Below are 19,255 nucleotides of genomic sequence, written 5' to 3'. Positions count from 1 at the left end.
GAAGTAAATGATTGACGGAAAATAGGTGAATAATAAAGGTGGAGTACTTCAACGGAGCATCAACGCGCCAGATCTCAACGATCGACATGCCACACCTCAACGATCAATGCGTCATATAACATATTGGAGTGAGTTTTGCCAATTCGCCGAGTTAGAGCTCCAATCTATTGAAGTATGACGCGTCGATCGTCGAGGCTGGCGCATCAATGTGATTGAAGCAAATACAATCAAAACGTATCGACGTAAATCATTCCGAATTTTCTCTCCGAGTTGGCGATGTGAATCATTTAAATGGCACGTCATCTGACAAACGAAAATTAAATAAAAAAAAAAAACAAAATATTAAATTCAACAAAACAACATCTTAGATGTAACTATTAATGTAGTTGCCGAAAATTATATTACTACACCGAGAAAAATTTCATTTGTTATAATAATTAGAAAAACTCAGTAAGACAGGTATCGTTAAAAAAAGGTGTTTAAATATTATTGGAATTACGAAAAACCAGGTACATGTAAACATTTTGCGCTATTGTCGATCGTTTTTTGGTAATTGCAACGCAAAATTAGTTTGTTCGGTTTACTATACTTTTTTACAAGAAAATATAGTAACAGTGATCATAATGAGAAAGTATAGTAACTGATACCAGACTTTCTGGTGACAGCTACAAAACTAATTTTCGTTTTGTACCTAGAACTATATTTTTTGATTGTGGTAAAAAATTTAAATAATTAAGGACTGAACGGTAACCAGAACTAAAAATTTCTCCCAGTGTACTAACACCAGTGACCTTTGGAAAAAATAATTAAACCTTATTTAAATATATTCACAGATGAGAGATGATTTAAAATAATTTAGTTCCAGTTTACATTTACATTGTTCATAAGAAGTAAGACTTGCTTAAAAATAAAAAGTTCAATTGAAATAAACTAAATAATCAGTCCCGTTTAACTATATCCTTCGTTGTATTTTTGTATTATGTTATTTTATAGATATAGTGAAAAGTCCATTACAATAGATATTTACCTGCCACTTTTTTCTGTTATAAAGCCTGTTCCGAATATTTTTAATAACGTGAGGTGCATCAGAGAATACGAAAACTTTTCGTTTTTCATCAACGGGGTACGTGAACCAGGTCTTTGTATCCTCCATCGAACCTGAGACACCCAATACTGACCACATCTTGACGTTTGTTGCTGCACCGTCGACGACGACCCCATGAATTTTCGCACCAGCTTTCTCCAAATATTCGATGGCTTTAATGACCAGCTTCGCGAGTTCTTCACCCTTGACCGAATTTTTCGATGCAAAAACTGCAACTGGTTGTGTATATGAATCCGCAAGAGGTTGGAACATGATGACTAGCCCATGTGCCGCTTGATCTTCACTGTTAACAGACTGCAGACCATCGTCACCAAAGTCAATCGACCCGACGTAACTCAAATCTTTTGAAGATACGTCCACTGAGTCCCTCAAGCTGATTTCATGCAGGAAAATCACCCCATGTCGTTGCAAAGGCGTTCTTTTATCGAAATGTTTTTAAAGCAATTTGGCGAAGTCTTTATCGAAACCACACTTCAGGTCGACCAGTGAAAAATAATCGCGGATGGTTCGAGAACAAGGCAGTGGCAGAACATTGTTGTTGCGAAGGTATTCGTAAAAACTCGGCGACCTTATATTCATCAATAAACAAAGCATGATCCACTGTTCCCCGTATCGACGATTCTTACCGTTCTTCCCTGCAGCCGCAATTATTTCCTGAAGCGCAGTCTGTTGAGTAGCTGGAATTTTTAGTTTTGAGCATCTATTGATTAAAGTTTGATTGCGAATGAGAGCAATTTCAGCAGCTTTTTCTTTCAAACTTCCCTCCAATAGGTGGATACGTTTACGGGTTCTTTGCTGAATTCGTCTGATACGTTCATTTCTTTTCCGCAATGCGTTTATCTTTCTTTGGTCAATAGGGTTGGAAGCTTGATGGACACGTTTCAACGATTTTTCCGTTTTTGATCTCGATTCTCTCTTTAGGACTACAGCCCTCATTTTAATGCAGCAAGCACATCTTTTCCATTTCGAGATCAAAGTGCAATCTCGGTCACGCCAATAGTCGACGCCATCTTTGAAGACACTGTTTAATGACAGATGATGCTCGTTGATAGAGCCAAGACCGTTGCACAAATTCATATTCTTGAAGTTCTCCAAAGCTTGCGGTAGTAAATCAATGCTATCCAAGACTTGCAGGAGTTTACATTCGTGTACGACACGCCCGTATACAAAATAACGCAGCTGTTTGTTGGGGTCCAGCTTGACCAGTCTTTGTATGACCGGTACATTTTCGCCGTTGTCGACCTTAGGTGTAACGTATGAAAAAAGAACAGCCGCGTTATCTGTGCTCAATTCACTAACAGTCCACGGCTTCGGTATCAAGATGGATTCAGTCCTCCCTTCAGTAGTACCTGTACAAACAGAAATAAACTGAAATTCCGGAATAATTAACACATTTAACCCTAGACTGGTCACCATAAACGACCTAACGATTTTGGTCAGGTGATGAGGAATTCGCCGCCGTATTATATTGGCTGCGACGGTGCCAAATCCCCTCTACACTGCCCGAGCGCGTTCAGTGTGTTTTCGGCAACGTCGCTCACCGGATAATTTCATTTAGCATCGGAAAAATGTTATCAGTTCGTAGAATTTATTTTAATTCTCTTCAAAATTTGCAGGATACGTACTTAAGAAAATATAATAGTTTCTTAAACATTTCAACGATAAAAGTCAAATTTTTTTCAAAATTTTCCAATTAACCGATTGTTCATTGAAAAAATCAGCGGAGCGCGGCGTCACGCTCACAGGGAGACTAGTCTAGGGTTAAGGATGTACAAGTCGAATAGTTCCAGCCAACAATTGTATCTAATTGGAAGAAATATCGTACTACGCGATTCACTGAAAATCTGATGAAAACCAGTAACATTTGGCATGCTTTGAACAATAATCAACAATAATATGGTTCAATAGTTTTTGATGAATTATTGAAATTATAAATTATTCAACAATTAATCTGTTAGTTTTTCTTGTCCTTATTACACTAGTCGAGTATGGTAATTTTTTCCATCGCTTATGATTTTGTTTTCAAATTCATTAGCTTTCTAAAAAATCATTACACTCGATTATAGTATAGAAAAATTGACAAATTAATTGTTGAATAATTATATGTTTAAATAATTTGTCAAAAAGTATTAGACGATATTACTGTTGGTCACTGATGTTCATAGCATGGCGAATTTTTTATTGAAACGGTTCGACTCACACATCATTAAGAGGAGTTCTTTCATAGCACATTAGAACGCACACAATATCCACTGGACTTAATTAACTTACTTATTTTACAGTTCAGTTAACTGGAAACACTTACAGCTTAAGGTAACTTCTGAAAAGTTAAATTTGCAGCCACTCGTTTCGGGGGCGCGATCATCTTGTATTGGTTCATCCTGCATCGGCTCAGCGGAATCATTCATTACAGGATCCAATGCCATTTCGTTGATTGAAACATCTGTGAAAATAAAGCAAATGTTTATATACTCATCCACCTTTATATCTATTAGAATTGTAAGTCATATTATTACGAGTTCATTCGCATTTGAACCATTTCTTTATGTTAGGGATTTTGTAGAAAGTTAATAAAATTTGGTGATAACATTCTTTAGCATCAATTATGGAGACCCATTTTTTTTTTAATTTCTACATAGTTATTGAGTAATTAGAGTTACACGAAATGTATATCTGTATACATATATGTTAGTTATGTACCGTCATTTCGCTCGGCCGTGACCCTGACCATTTTTAATTTTGTTCATCTTTTTTCTATAATAGCATCCTATGCAAGGAGTATCCTCATTTTCTTTTTAATTTTTATCGCATGTATTTCAGAAGTTACAATTTTTCGAAAAATCTATATTTCAGAAAGTTCGGAAACGTTCTAACGCCGATATCTCTTTAATTTATCGATATATCGAAAAATGCCTGCACATCAATTTTTTTCATATTAGTTCACACTTTCATAAAAACAGAGGAAAAAATTTTTAAATTATCGTTGTCAATATTTTTTCAGCGTGTAAAGTGAAAACTATTTTTTTTAAAGATGATAACCATTTTTTTTTTTCTCAAAAAATTCTCTTAAATAATATGATGAATTATGTAAATTTTAACGCTGGTCCCATCATGAGCCCATTTTTTCTTCTATTTTTTAAAAAATAAATTCCATTTTTTTTACGAAAATTTTGAGTGTTTTGTATGAATTACGAATAATTTTTATTACTAATAATACTCGTAAGTAATAATTATTGTACTCATTTACAATTAGTAATTGTAGCGATAATTTTACAATTAGTAGCCCGATCTAATATGTTAAGGATTATTTTTCAATTACTTTCCTAGAAGAAATAATAAAAATTAGGCATTATGGGAGAATATATGAATGAAACACTAGGTAGATATTTTTTATCTTGAGAGAGTTAGATATTCATTTTCTCACTCATATAAAAATTTTACACAGTCGAAACTGATCAGATTTTGAAAAATCTTTTACTCGCAAAGCTACACCTGCAACTCTCCAATTACCGATGCATAAACAGATAACGACTCCGTTCGATCTGTATGAGTGGGCGGCTCAGACAAATAACTTGCCCAATATAACCGCAAAATTCGCGTCATCAGATGCCTATCAAAACGTAGCGCAAAAACTAAGTGACCGGTATAAACGGTTAAAAACCATGACAGGTACTCAAAAATTGCACTGTGTTGTGACTGATAGTGATAGTGCCTTGAGAGTAAAAGATTTTTCAAAATCTGATCAGCTTCGATTGTCTAAAATTTTTAAACGAGTGAGAAAATAAATATCTAACTCTCTCAAGATAAAAAATATCTACCTAGTGTTTCATTCATATATTCTCCCATAATGCATAATTTTTAGTATTTCTTCTAGGAAAGTAATTGAAAAATAGTCCTCAACATATTAGATCGGGCTACTAATTGTAAAATTATCCCTACAATTAACAATTGTAAATGAGTACAATAATTATTACTTATGAGTATTATGAGTGATAAAAATTATTAGTAATTCATACGAAACACTCAAAATTTTCGTAAAAAATTGAATTTATTTTTTTTTTACATGGAAGAAAAAATGGGCTCATGATGGGACCAGCGTTAAAGTTCATATAGTTCATCATATTATTCAAGAGAATTTTTTGAGAAAAAAAGAATGGCCATCATCTTTAAAAAAAATAGTTTTCACTTTACACGCTGAAAAAATATTGACAACGATGATTTAAAGCTTTTTTCAGTTTTTTTTTATGACAGTGTGAACTTATATGAAAAAAATTGATGTGCAGGCATTTTTTGATATATCGATAAATTTAAGAGATATCGGCGTTGGAACGTTTCCGAACTTTCTGCAATCCATATTTTTCGAACAATTGTAACTTCTGAAATACAGGCGATAAAAATCTAAGAAAAATGAGGATGCTCCTTGCATAGGATGCTATTTTATGAAAAAAAATCAAAAAAATTAAAAATGGTCAGGGTCACGGCCGAGCAAATGACGTGGATTGCCTCATATGCTTATACACGTGAACTTTAGTATTTAACTACTAGAGAACTATGTAGAAAAAAAACATAAAAAAATGGTATTTTCATATTTAATACTAAAGAATATGCTCACAAAATTTTATGAAATTCCAAGCTTTTTAAAATTTCCTGCGCCTTTAACATGGGCATCATCGCTGAGTATAGCCACCCCCTCCAAGTTGTCGTGTCATGGTATTTCATATAATTATAAATTTAAGAGCACATTTTCATAAGCATATTATGTATAATATATGTATACCTTGTATGGAAGATCTTTCAATGGGGTCGTGATCTGAAGATGACGGAGTTTCAATTGCTACGGCAACCGGTGTACTCTCCGCTTCAAACGTTGGAGTCTCTTTCGTAACACAATAATTGTGCTCCTTCCTATTGTGTCGTTCGATGAAGCCATCAGCAACATTGAGATTGCCCACTTCATTGATGTTGTCAAATTCAGAAGGCACTGCCGAAGGGTCGAGACGAACACGGGAATACGGCGCCTTAAAAAGCAGTCATTGTCATATTCAATTTAAAAAAAATCAATGCTAAGTCACAAAAATTATTATTAAAACTCATCTTGATTAAAACTATGGGAAAAATGCAACGAATCAACTTACTTCTGCGACAATCCGACCGTTTGCGTCATATTTTATCCACTTTCGTCTGATGAATCGCTCCGGAAAATGTTTTTCACAAACAAATTGTGACGACTTTAGGTAAAAAATTCCTGGAATCGCAGCAATCCATTTTTCACGCAGTTCACGCTTCGATGGAACTTTGAACACGGAGCACTTCTCTTTCACTGATTTTCGACCCGTGTTGCAGGTCGGAACCGCACAGGAATTAGTCGTCATTGCATTTATCTCTCATGTTATTAATTTTAATCACACTCATATGCTATTCGAATATAACCTTACGTTGTAGTAACTTCACTCATATGTGTCTATGAATGACTGACAGCGCCGCGTAGCGGCCAGTAGTGGCAAAAAAAATCTGGACAATAACCCGGCTACCCCCACCACTCAAATTTCAGTTGCTTGCAAGACCTGGGCTGAGTTCAGAAACCTTACCCGAGTGAACTCGGATATCGTACTGTCTCTGTCTGACACATGAGATTAAACAAAGACACAATGATACTCGAATCACTCGAGTAAGGCTTCTGAACTCAGCCCTGTATGCACGGTCTTCTGGGGAGGTCGAAAAAGTCTATGGGTCGAAACCATGGGTCAGAAGGCTTCTCTCTGTCAGAACTACGGAACTCACGAATCGCAAGTGAATATTAACAGAAATGAGATCCACTGATGAACCACGTGTTCAACTTGTTGTCGCAGTATTTTGCTGCCCGTGAAAATCCGCTTTGGCCAGCAGTCTTTTTATATATTTCAGTCAACGCAACCTAAATCTCTTACACCACGTCTTAGATCATGAAGTTATGTTTTGACTTTTGATAACTGTACACTAGTGAATAACCCTCAAAATATACCAACAATCAAGATCAAATAAACATGGTAGTAATTTTTTGCGATGTACCGCGTGTGACCGAGTGACATAATCGTTTGAGGAATTTCTGTCAGTCCGCAAGCGGCCAGCCTTGTGTTATTTGTTCCGAGTTGTACTAGTAAGTGACCGGGTCAGCCTTAACTACTATCGTTATGATATTAGAAATGAATATTAACCGAAAATGAACACGCAATCAGAAGCAGCCATCGGGAATGGTGGTGAATGTATGTTAGAGATTGATCTATTTTAATTTGCCAATTGTCACTGTTATAAGACGTGTTCGCAGGTGTATCATTCAACGCATGATCTTACCGTAATTATCAATTCTGCGTGTTGTGTAGTACAGATATAATATATTGATGGACGGCGCATGGTGCTATGGATATACTCTGGCGATTATCTTAACTTCGCATTAACACATTTCTAGCTTCGGAAGAATCTGTTCCAATCCTGACGGGAGTTAATATTTCAACCAGATCTTGGACGACATGGAACCCCCTCAATATATTCACCTGCCCGCCAACCTACGGTCATGCTGTCGTTATTTTAAACAGGCCCATTCGCCTGAAATGCAGCATACTCCGCAATGTTTGGAAAAAAGGTTCGAATTTCGTTACGCATTTTGCTACTGGTGTTGTCATGATCGTTTTGACTATTGTTCTGTTAAGTATTGTTTTCTGCCTACATCTAACTTGGCATTACTGTTATTTACAATAACATGTGAACCAAGTGAAGTCAGGGAAGGGTTTGAAGCATCAAATTGAGGATGAAGTCACTTTTTGAGAAGGTTGTTTGGTCAAAGCGATACTTGCTATCGATTTTGTTACAAGATAGCTGTACATTAAATCTTCATCAAATTGTTCTATTCATAAGTTACAGAAGTCTTAAGAAATAAAATAATTTAATATAATGTAATTGTACACATAAGCTCATCCATGTTTTACTTATAAATCGCTTAAACGTGGTTAATAATCTAGTAGATTTGTTTGAGTTAACTTTGTGATGGGTCACTTTATTCATATTATTATTTTCCATACATTCACTGAAATGCTTTGTCTTAGCGTGTTAGCATCGTTAAATATTTAATTTTTCATTACTACACCTTTAATGCTTATAGTCGTGAAATGGCAATATAAGATTGATGACTCAAAATAGCCTATTCCAGTGACTTTTCAGAAAACACTATTTTGTATAAAATTAGCTATCGTTGACTGAAATCAAACGATTCTATTAATATTTGAGTATATTCAAGCGATTTAAAATGAAGCGTCGATAGTTGAATTGGTGTTTGTAATTTCCGTATTTTCCATTTCTGCACTTTTCAAAATATCGTCTTACATCATGAATATATTAATTTGATACATATGCAATGTATAAGTATCTTTTTATATAATTGATACTATTGAAATTCGACCAGCAAGCTTGCTTAATTAAAGAAATCATACATATTTCAAAGGATATTAAATCCTGTAGCTGAATCCAGGCACAAGCCATAATATTTGAGTTGCAATTGTAGCTTCAGCTTTAACTTTTTTTGGAAAAGGTGACTACAGAAACTGAAATTTGCAAATCCTGGATTCTTGTAGATTTTTTTAATTCGAAATTCAATATTTCATTTAGCTGTTCTACGATAGAAATTGAACTGAAATTTGCAAATCTCGGATTCTTTTAGATTTTTTAAATACGAAATTCAATATTCCACCTAGCTGTTCTACTATAGAAATTGTATACCAATGGTAAAATATGAGAAAGAAATTTTATATTCCCATAACCAAAAAATGTTGGTATTACTTTATATTTTTATCCTCTCTTCGATTTAAAATTTTTTAAAACTGACAATATTCAAAATTGGTAAAATTTGAAGGTATGGATGGCGAAACTTTCATTACCATTGATATATTTATTTTTCACGAAAGTTCCATCATCGTACGTGAAATTCCGTGGCTTCAAAATTGAAAATTCTCCAACTCTTCTACATTTTCCAGAATTATGTATTTCATGGCTATCTTATTGAATTGTCATCATACTGCATATCAGTCATTCCACATCATACTGCACACTTTTAGGGCAAAATTGACATTAATATTTGCAAATTTGATAAAAGCCTGTGAATATGTTGGCTTTGCCCTGTGAGAATTTCCCTGATTTTTTCTGAATTTTAGTGTTCTGAGAACTACATAGTCAAAAATTTCCAAAAAATGGTAGTAAACGCTAGTGACATTCTAGTTCTCTCGTGGCGATATGTCTTTTTTCATTGATACAAATATTTAAAAGCATTTTTCACAATAGACTAAACGACCTGGAATTCTTTAAAAAATACCTGCATATTCCTCATTCCAATTTATATAAAACTAGGCATTTTTATAATGAATATATAATGTGGCGTATGTGAAAAGTGAGGAAATTTCGTTCTTTTTATACAGTCTAACGGGACGTGACCTATATAAAAGAAAATTTTGCATAAGTAATGATTGAAACAGTTTTGGTTCGTTAATCCCAATAATCATTTATTATTTACAACACTACAATAAGTGCACGTTTTTGTCAAAGACAAAGTTTCCGCAGTTATTTCGCTTTCTGATTGTAGTAGAGAAGCATGGTCCGACAAGGTGCTGCTGATCGCTTTGACAAAAATAAACTGTTATACTTGACTTCCCTCTTAGTTTCAGTAAACTAATTTAACCAAACGAAAACAATATTGTTGGTGGTGCTACGAAGTAATACCCTTACAATACAATGAAACTGCCAAATTTCTCAGAAATCTTTTTGGATTGCGTAGCGCATTTATGGCGGCAGACGTTGAAGCTGAATGTATGAATTTCGACAACAAATACCTGACACAATTGCAGTTCTTGTATAAAATTCAGCTTCTTAGGTATAAGGCGCGCAAATTTTTGGGCTCCTTGTTTCTTTCACATAGACTCCATTGTTTCTCCAACATCAAAATTTCATGTTCCGTTGAAAATTGTATGAACAACAGGTCAATATTTTTATGAGAATTTTCAGTGGTGTAGATCACAGTGAAAAATTCATTTGAATACTTATACCAATGGAAAAACATGATGGACTATATGGATACTGAAATTAATATACATGTTTATGTCCTAAAGAGCATTTTTATTAGCTTTTAAGTGAGTCCTGTCTGGAGCCCATCTTCGATAAATAGGTTCGGAGATATGAGCCTTGAAAGATTGCAGTGTGCAGCTATTTTGCTATTGTTTAAAATTTTTTACTGCGCATAACTCCGAAAATGGTGTCACTTAGATTTGACGGAAAAATTAGGGGAATTCTCTCGGATCAAAGACTATAGTATATTCATGTATCTTCATAAAATTTGAAAACCCGACTGTTTTTAGAGCGAACGATTTAGCATGGAATGACTTGCCATGTGTACATCAAACTTGCAAATAAATAATTAATTTCGCTTGAATAAAGCGAAATAAATAATTCTGTGACTTTGTCGTATTCAGAAATTGAACAAGGTGATTACAAATTTATAAACAGTATTGTAAAAGGAATTATAACTGCCACCAGATAAGATTAGGGCCAAGTAAGTATTTCTTGCAAATGTATGTAACGAAACATGAGGTCAAAACTTGTATAAATATTGTCTTAAGTATGTACGAAAAAACCATCATTGCAACCATTAAAGACTCACGAAACGGCAAGACAATGAGCACAGATATTCGAGTCGTGATTTACTTTTTTTTTTTTTGTTATTCCTTACTAGTAAACCTCTGACGGTTTGAGTAATTAACTTTAATAAGGTTGAAGATCGTGACATTTTACAACTTTAGGATTGCTTTAAATTCCATGAACTGTCATTAAACAAAACATACATGTTTCACAGTGATAGCTTAAAAATTAAAATTGCATTGTTGAAGCGACACCTTGAAATCCTATTCTTATCATTGATTTAATCATATTAGGTTAGATAAAACTTCACTAGCGTGCTGTGAACTGGATATCTCCGTTTGTCCCTTTGAAGCATGAATTTTTTCTTACAGTCAAATTCCTTGAACTGGGTACCTAAGTTTTCAGTTTTCAAAATGGTGGATCTAATATCAGCAAATGAAATCAATTTTTATATTCTCAGTCCACCATATTCGATCCGCCATCTTGAATTTTGAAATTCTGATGTCCGATTCGTCTTCAGCGACCTCAAAAACTCTTGGAGTAACAAATTTCAAGCGAATCGAATTAATTTTTATATTTTCAGTCCGCCATATTGAATCTGTTATTTTAAATTTTGAATTTTTTATATTGAGCTCATTTTTAGCGACTGCAAAAACCCAAGATTGCTGAGTTCCACTTTTTTAGTCCCTCATAACCTTCCCACAATGACATTTATTCTGTAAAAACAAGTATTTTCAAAATTTTGTTAATTATAGCGCTCACTATATTCGCGAAATCACCATAATCCTTCTTAAACCAGCAACATTGGCATCTTAGAAGTTCAACTACATAAAAAAAAATGACAGCGGTATTTAAAAAATTGAATATAAATCTTAAATAACCGATTCAAAACAGATGTCTTATATATGAGACGCGGTGCCGCAAATGATTGAGAATCTATTTTTTTTACTTGAAATGTCATTATAATATTTATAGTTAAATTTTTGCATATAACTATATTTTCTAAGCATTCCAACATTTTTATGGTGCCTTCGTATGATTCCTCAACTGGCTTATCAAACAAATTGCAAAGAGTCATGCATCTTTCAGTAACTGCATTTTGCTCTTCAAATCTATTTGTTTAATAGCCTTGCTGTATGTGTTTATTTGATCAAATTTAGACTTGAACGTTATCAATCATTTTATGAAATTTCTGCCTTATCTATTGACTCGACATGAAGTTATACATCCCCAATAGTACTATCTGTGTTGTGCAATTCAAAGGATATAAAATCTAAGCAGTGTTCAAGTAGAAATTGAGCTTTGCGTGAACATTGTATAGTCAGAACCTTAAGTCATCTATAAAATGCATTTTACTGTGATGCTCTTAATTCAAGAAGTGTTTCCCACAACATGAGTAATTCATATTCCTGTAATAGTTGTAACTGATTACTTTCTTTTGCGCAATTCTAGCCCGTGCTACAGTTACCGTTGACGGAGGAACAGATCAATGGATAATGTACCTTGGTTCTCGTGGAGAATCGGTGATGAATGGCCAGAGCAAAGAATTTCTTCCCGATCTAATCACTGGCGACATGGACAGTATTTCACCAGCAACGCTTCACAAGCTGCAACGCTTAGGGGTCCATGTGATAAATACCCCTGATCAAGATGCTACGGACTATACAAAAGCACTGCTTCAACTGGGTATTTACACTACAGCGAATAAGATAAATGTAACTATCTACATATTTATAATCTTGGTATAGATTGTGTAATTACAGGGTGGCCACCCGTCTGGAAAACCGGGAAAACCGGGAAATGTCAGGGAATTTTGTATATCAGGGAAAAGTGAGGGAAATGTCAGAGAATTTTTTGGTTGGTCGGGGACTTTTTGTACAACTCGTGGATTTCAAAAGCCCTGTCCATAAAATTGAGATACTAGCACCGCCACAATTTTTTTTCTCTTCTTATTGACGATTATAAGCTTAGTTGTTGATTGTCACATGAATTCAGTAGAACGAGCAGACGTCGGTGTGATTTATCTATGGCCGTCACTGCATGTGGAGACGCACTTTCACCGACGCCTAATAGTCCAGTCCACAAGTGTGATTCTTGCGAAAAATTGTTCCAAGGTTCCTAGAAATATCAGCGACTGCTCATTCGATTCGAAATGCGATTCTAAGAAAGAAGTTTTTTTCATTTTCCCAACCGATAAAAGTTGCAATTGTTATTATTAAAAAACAAACAAAAAAAAAAACGCAGTCTTAGTTTTTTGGCAATAACCCAAAAAGTAAAAGCGCTAGCGAAAATTTTAAAAAGATTCTTAAAGAGGAGATAGTTTCTAATAAAAAAGTACGAGCACCCGGAATTCTATCTTCAGTATTAGTAATTTTAATTTAACGTTGAACATAGTGCTCTGCGCAACGGTTATGGCATAGACGCCCCGCGTCTAGACAGTACACCGCACAAAATAATTGTTTTGCTACATTAAATATCAATTTAAAAATTTGGATAAATTGCAGTGTATTCTTAACACTTGAAAGAAAAATGTCCCGTTAGAAAAAAATTTTTAAGTTCATTTTTCAGAAAGTTACACATTCGTTAATTAGTCATAATTCTTGGAACCTTGATTTTCATTGCAAACAGCATAAATGTTCAAATAATAGCTTTAAAAATATTTCGCTTCTTGGAGCCCCTTCTTAGATATATACTTAACAAGACCACGGAAATGGAAATTTTCATTTTTGGTCAACTTTCAAAAATCATAATGAACGAACTAAACAACTTTTAAAAAATTTTATAACTTTACCTAGGTTACTATAGTTTTTAGTGATTTCTGCACAAATTGTGCATCAAAATGTCAGGAAAAAATAATGATTTTAGTTAGGGAATTCCGTGAGCGGAATTGAGTGGCCACCCTGACTTAGGTTTGACTCAGTTGTACCTAGTACAATGGATCGAGCTTGATTGAAAACTCAAATAATGAAAGCTTCAGAGTAAGTGAAATTTGGCAATCTTGCTAAAAGCACAACATGATAAACTTGAAGCTAAGTATTGCACTAACGTATGTTCGTTTACTATCAGATCGCAAAATAAGAGAAAAGTTGAAATTTTGACCAAACTCAATCCATCAAACTTCGGATACATTGATTCAGTTTATCACGAATCTTTTATGGTTAGTAGAAATATTAATTCAAGATGGTGAAAATGTGTTTTATGCATCAATACTAATTATTGAACATCAGATAGTTCACTATCTGTAATTTAGCTTTGTTTAGCTTTTGCTCAATTCGGAAAAATTGAGAAAGCTAATGAATTTAAATCTTACGTTCACTATGTATGATTTATATTTAAACTTGAGTTTGATTATGCTGGTTTTTTAGTTTTTTCCGTTTAATCCATTACATATTTAGTTACATTTTTAATCTTGATTAACACACTTGATCACTCATCAACTTAATAATTAATGCCAAGCCTGTTACTGTATCCATATAATTTATGACATAATTTCCGCTTTAACGAATGTCATAGAAATGTACCTGAATACTACATAACCGACCATTAAAAGTCAATTGAGAATTTTAATTAATGAATTATTTACATTCACAGCTTGATGGGATTTACGTGTTTACGGAAACATCTGGAAGATTGGATCACATAATAGCCAATATCAACACGTTGTTCCAAAGTAAAAAGCTTGTTGGAGATACCCAGGTAGGTGTTGTATGTGTTGTATGTGTTGTAATCAACAAGTAATCTAAATTCATCTACAAATTCATTCGCTAAGGTATTAGGCATTACTCTGACTTTGAAAACGTTTCTATAATTCTTCATTTCGTTTAGTTATAACTGAACAAAGAAACACCTATGGGCACATATAAGATTTGAAATTAAATCAAAATAATTTTGTGCAAAGCCCAGATTAAGCATGGATTGATAATCTCTTTTACAACTCACTTAGGATATTTATTTTATTCAGGTAATACAAGTTTCCAGTGATTCTTTGACATGGCTTCTACAGCCTGGGACTCACAAGATATCAATACCTGAACCATTACTGCAACGTAATTCATGGTGTGCTCTGATGCCCATTGGATCTCGAGTTACAAGCATCTCGACAGCTGGACTTAAATGGAATTTGGGTACTTAGTAATCCTCTATTCACCTTGTATTCTATTTTTAATGGCATATTGCTAATCACGTTTTGATTACTTGCACGCTTTTATTGCTTATTTATCAGACTTTTGCATTCCCCACTCGAAAAAATTTTGGCCATCCTCAACACTCTTTTACTTTGCCTGGTTTTTAGTGATAATTTAAGTGAATTTCTTTTCTTATCACATTCCTTTTTATCGATTACATTCATATTATTTTTGTATTGCTTTAAAAATATCGAGTTATGAGCTTGCTGTAATTAGAGTATACTTTTCTCTGAGCGATTGGTCCATAATGAGTTATCCGATTTTAATTTTCAAAATAAATGGTTTGATTAACCAAATAGAGAACTTGAATCCTATTTCTATTCAGATTGTGCGACACTGGAATTTGGCAACATCGTCAGTACTTCCAACACCTATTCTGGCTTCCCTGAAGTAACAGTTACTACAGACACTGCAGTGCTCTGGTCCATGGACATTGAACCACTTACAGAAAATATCTGTCCCGAAAGTGCACTGCCATCTTGAACAACAGGATGAGAAATGAAAATCTTTCTTAGTTAAAAAATTTCGAATTGAATTCCAGCCTTTGTTCAAATACTATCGTCAACTGTACAGCGCTGCAGTAAATTGAAGATCTCTTTTCATCAATATTTTACATTAGAGAAAAACTATATTTATATATTTATATATCTCGATAATTACAATACTTTACGGTTACTGTACATAAAAATTATACGTTATGTACACTTGGGGACAATGAATCTGAGACGGCTAATTTTTTTTACACTAGACAGTTATGGCGGTAACACAGAAACCTACAGCGCCATAGTCGGCCAAGCGTAAAATAAATTCAATCTCAATAAACATAACCAAAGAACATAGATGTACATGGAAGCACGGGTTCCGTATCAACCCCCTGACACCACTGCTCGTATACTAAAAAATTGTACGCATTTTGTCCCCGCTTTTTAGTTCCTCTACGTGGCGCTAGTAGACTTCGCATACGCTCGCTGGTCGCGCGCAAGCTTGTCAGACAACTACTAGCGCCACTAGTGGTGGAAATTGGCGGCAGAATCGAGAGACATTTTGCGAACCACTTTTAGCAGCGTATGTCAGGAGGCTGTCCCGTATTAACGTCGAAGCCAACAATTTAGTTCCCCAAATGAATGCTTGACGTCGCCACTCGCTCGTATATGTGAGCGGCGCTATGTAGTAGTGCACGTATCGACTGGCACACGGAAACGGAACGCCGCGAGCGTTTCCGGCGGTTGCGGTGATAAACTCGCCAAACTCGCTTAGATCATCCCAAGAGCTGGCTTCAGCGGGCCCATGAGACCTGTGCTTCCATGTACGTCTATGTTCTTTGAGATAACTTAACTCATGACTGTCGAATCTAACCTTAGAATTGACGTGTCAATCCATCAAGTGATTATCCCCGCGGTATTCTATGGTTAGATTCGACGGTCATGGGTTACGTTAAGTTTATTGAGATTGAGTTAGTTTCGCACTTGGCCGGCTATGGCGCTGTAGGTTTTTCTGTGTTGCCAACATAATTGTCTAGTGTAAAAAATAATCCGTCTCAGATTCATTGTCCCTAAGTGTACATTGATTATTGTTTAAAAAGAATTAAACGTCTATCATCATCAAGTTTGTGCGTTGCGGCACAGGTTATGGCGTTATATTATTATAGTAAATAGTATTCTTTTTTACAAGTGCAGGTAGTGGACGATTTCCGATGATTATGAAATTTGCAGCGTAAAACTGCGCATGCGCCAAAGAATTCCCAAGCGTGTAAAATATAACATTTTAATTGCGCGCATACGTTAACGTTGTTTTACTGATCTCTGTGGAAATGGAGCACTTTACCCACGCTCCACAGGCTTCGAAAACCAAACTTTCCGCGCAGGTGCTGGTAAATAATTGTTTCACCGAAATATTATTTTTGGAATAGTTTGTAAATCCAGCAAAATTCTTTGCTGTTATTCGATTCTGATCATTTGGTATCTTACATCAAATAAAATAAATATGTAAAGACACCGAAGTCAATACTTTATGAAGTGATATAGGTCTCAGTGGCTTATATATCAATTTACAATAATGAAGGAAGAAGTAATTTTCTAAAGTTGTAACTCCTATAACAATTACACTGAAAGTTGTCCGTGTACAGTCAAACAATTTTCTGTTTTCATTATTCATTCAAACCCACTCGTATTTTCACTCACCATCTGGCGAGAACCACTGTTTTTTTTGTTTTGCAAGGTGTACAAATAATTATAGTTATTCATTTATGTAATCATATCCGACGTTGTAAAAATAACAATTATGTTGAGCAACCAAAGTAAGTAGGAAACAGTAATGTCAACGTCGTAAAAAATTGCATTAGGAAACCATGGTCTGATTAGTATCTTGTGACTTAACGCAAAGTACTAAGAATTAGAACTTCAAAATTAGATTTCTGCACGGAGGTAAATTCTTAAAACAGAGTAACATTTATGCGAGTATTGTTATACTCCGAAAATACTGACATAAGGTAAGTCAAATATACATGAATAATTGGTATCAATAGTATATTTCGGGAACTAGTATAAATATTATGATACGTATCGGCGACCTATACTGAGAAGTATCCTACGTAAAAAATATTATCTAAAACTTTGATTCTATCTGTATTAGTATGACAATTTCGCTTGTAGAATTGGATAAAACACGTACATGCCTACGTAAGTGCGTACAAGATAGTTAGGTGCATAGTATATTGGATGTAGTATGTTACTTATGAAAATACAGCTCATCATCGAGTGAAATATTAATCCTATGTGAACTGTCTCGATTAATTTCTACTGTTTTCCTCAAGGGGGAGCAAAACATTTCTGTGTGTCATATTAATTGTATCTTCACGCAGTTACATTAAAGTATTAAATAAGCATGTTTTCCATGAAGTCTGACTTTCTCCATCAATATAGCTGTGGTTCAAATGATGTATAAAAAGCTTCGAAATGCCAGATGCCCAAAAATTGAAAGCTTCGTATAGTTATATACGAAGCAATATCTCAATTTTTTTAATTCAAGTTTTTCTTTTATACTGTTCTAATCTGACTAAAAATGCCGCATTCTTAATAATAGGTATGCAGGAATTCTTCCCATCAACGTTTAGAGCTATATAGATTCAATAAAACTAATAAAACTGTGAATGTCTACAGAAATTGAATTTTTATGCGACTATCCGCGAGAATTGTATAGTTTGTAAAAGAGGCAAAAAGTTTGGGCAAGTAATCTGTTTTGAGCATCATACGTATGACGTATCTGCGATGTGAACGATGAAATTGGTTTTTTTAATTTTTTCAATTAGAAGATGTGCTCTAATCACAAGACGGACTTGGAAATCTCTTTAATGGCAATTTTTAAAAATTAACTTCGCTCAATGTACTTATGACTAAATTAGAGTTTGGAACGGAGTTCGTGATGTAATTGTAAATATTTCCTGAAAATTTCAACTGCTTATTCCTCTTCAGTTACGAATCTTCAATCTTTGTGATCAAATTAAAAATAATTCGATCTGTAACCAACAGAACTGTTATTCATTGTCTCACGCTTATCTTCAATATTGTAAATTTGAACTCGATAAATGTTAAACGTGAGATTTATTGAAACTTTTTGTTTTCCTTTCCCGGTTACGAAATATCCAGAAGTTATTGACATTGCATTAAAGTATCCAAACATTGTTACCCCGATTATAATTCAGCATTGTAAAAAGTTAAGGCATGGAACAGTAACGATTTTCGTCAAATGAAACTTTGAGTCAAACTAGCGTGTATAACTTATCCGTAGCAGTAAGTATGATGCAATTACAAATGAAATTTATAACGATCCTGTGTTGCTTCTTAATCATCGATTATCAATTTATCAAGTTATCAATTAATTCATGAATATTGCACAGGTGTTCATGATACGTAATTTCCTGCGACAAAGATTGACAAAAGTAGCGTCTGTCATCAATCATGGACCAAGACCGTGAAATTCAATTGCACATAATTTCTGCATTATCGTTTGTGATGGAAATAAAAATACGGCCCTATTCTATTTAAAATATTTTACTTTATGCAAATGTGAAATGGAGCGATGTGTTATATTATCCCATAAAACTTTCAAATTCAACCCTTTCGAACTAGCATTTGTTTAAAATCAGTTGAATCATGGTCGAAGCAATGGATCTTTTTAGCTTCCACCGTAACAAAATTATGCAGTAAGCGTGTATGCACAGTTATATCTCTGATGAAAATAATTTTACCTCCAAACTGCAACAAAGTGCAGTTAGATGAAAATTGTAGGAAATATTCGAACAGCCTAATATTTT

General features: G+C 34.3%; 2 protein-coding genes across 3 annotated transcripts; one reads left to right on the top strand and one right to left on the bottom strand.

The window, feature by feature from the left end:
• Positions 1 to 497: 497 nt before the first annotated feature.
• LOC124297541 (uncharacterized) lies at positions 498 to 6,675 on the bottom strand. The gene is made up of 4 exons (XM_046748680.1): positions 6,241 to 6,675; positions 5,883 to 6,123; positions 3,411 to 3,548; positions 498 to 2,454 (listed from the first exon to the last, which is right to left on the bottom strand). Exons 1-4 carry the CDS (start codon positions 6,475 to 6,477, stop codon positions 1,541 to 1,543), a joined length of 1,530 nt encoding a protein of 509 aa, XP_046604636.1. The 5' UTR covers positions 6,478 to 6,675; the 3' UTR covers positions 498 to 1,540.
• On the top strand, positions 6,675 to 16,413 carry LOC124297542 (thiamin pyrophosphokinase 1). Of its 2 annotated transcripts, XM_046748682.1 has the most exons (7): positions 6,699 to 6,895; positions 7,010 to 7,347; positions 7,551 to 7,724; positions 12,212 to 12,474; positions 14,351 to 14,455; positions 14,721 to 14,883; positions 15,269 to 16,413. In XM_046748682.1, the coding sequence occupies exons 2-7, from the start codon at positions 7,305 to 7,307 to the stop codon at positions 15,424 to 15,426; spliced, it is 906 nt and encodes a 301-aa protein (XP_046604638.1). In that variant the 5' UTR covers positions 6,699 to 6,895; positions 7,010 to 7,304; the 3' UTR covers positions 15,427 to 16,413. The 2 variants fall into 2 exon arrangements, with proteins under 2 accessions (XP_046604637.1, XP_046604638.1); XM_046748681.1 differs by lacking the exon at positions 7,010 to 7,347 and having other exon boundaries at positions 6,675 to 6,895.
• The last annotated feature ends 2,842 nt before the right edge of the window (positions 16,414 to 19,255 follow it).

The sequence above is a fragment of the Neodiprion virginianus genome, chromosome 2 (assembly GCF_021901495.1).
Source record: "Neodiprion virginianus isolate iyNeoVirg1 chromosome 2, iyNeoVirg1.1, whole genome shotgun sequence".
Classification (NCBI taxonomy): domain Eukaryota; kingdom Metazoa; phylum Arthropoda; class Insecta; order Hymenoptera; family Diprionidae; genus Neodiprion; species Neodiprion virginianus.
Note: the sequence above shows the minus strand (reverse complement) of the source record. Positions and strands in the feature narration are given on the sequence as shown.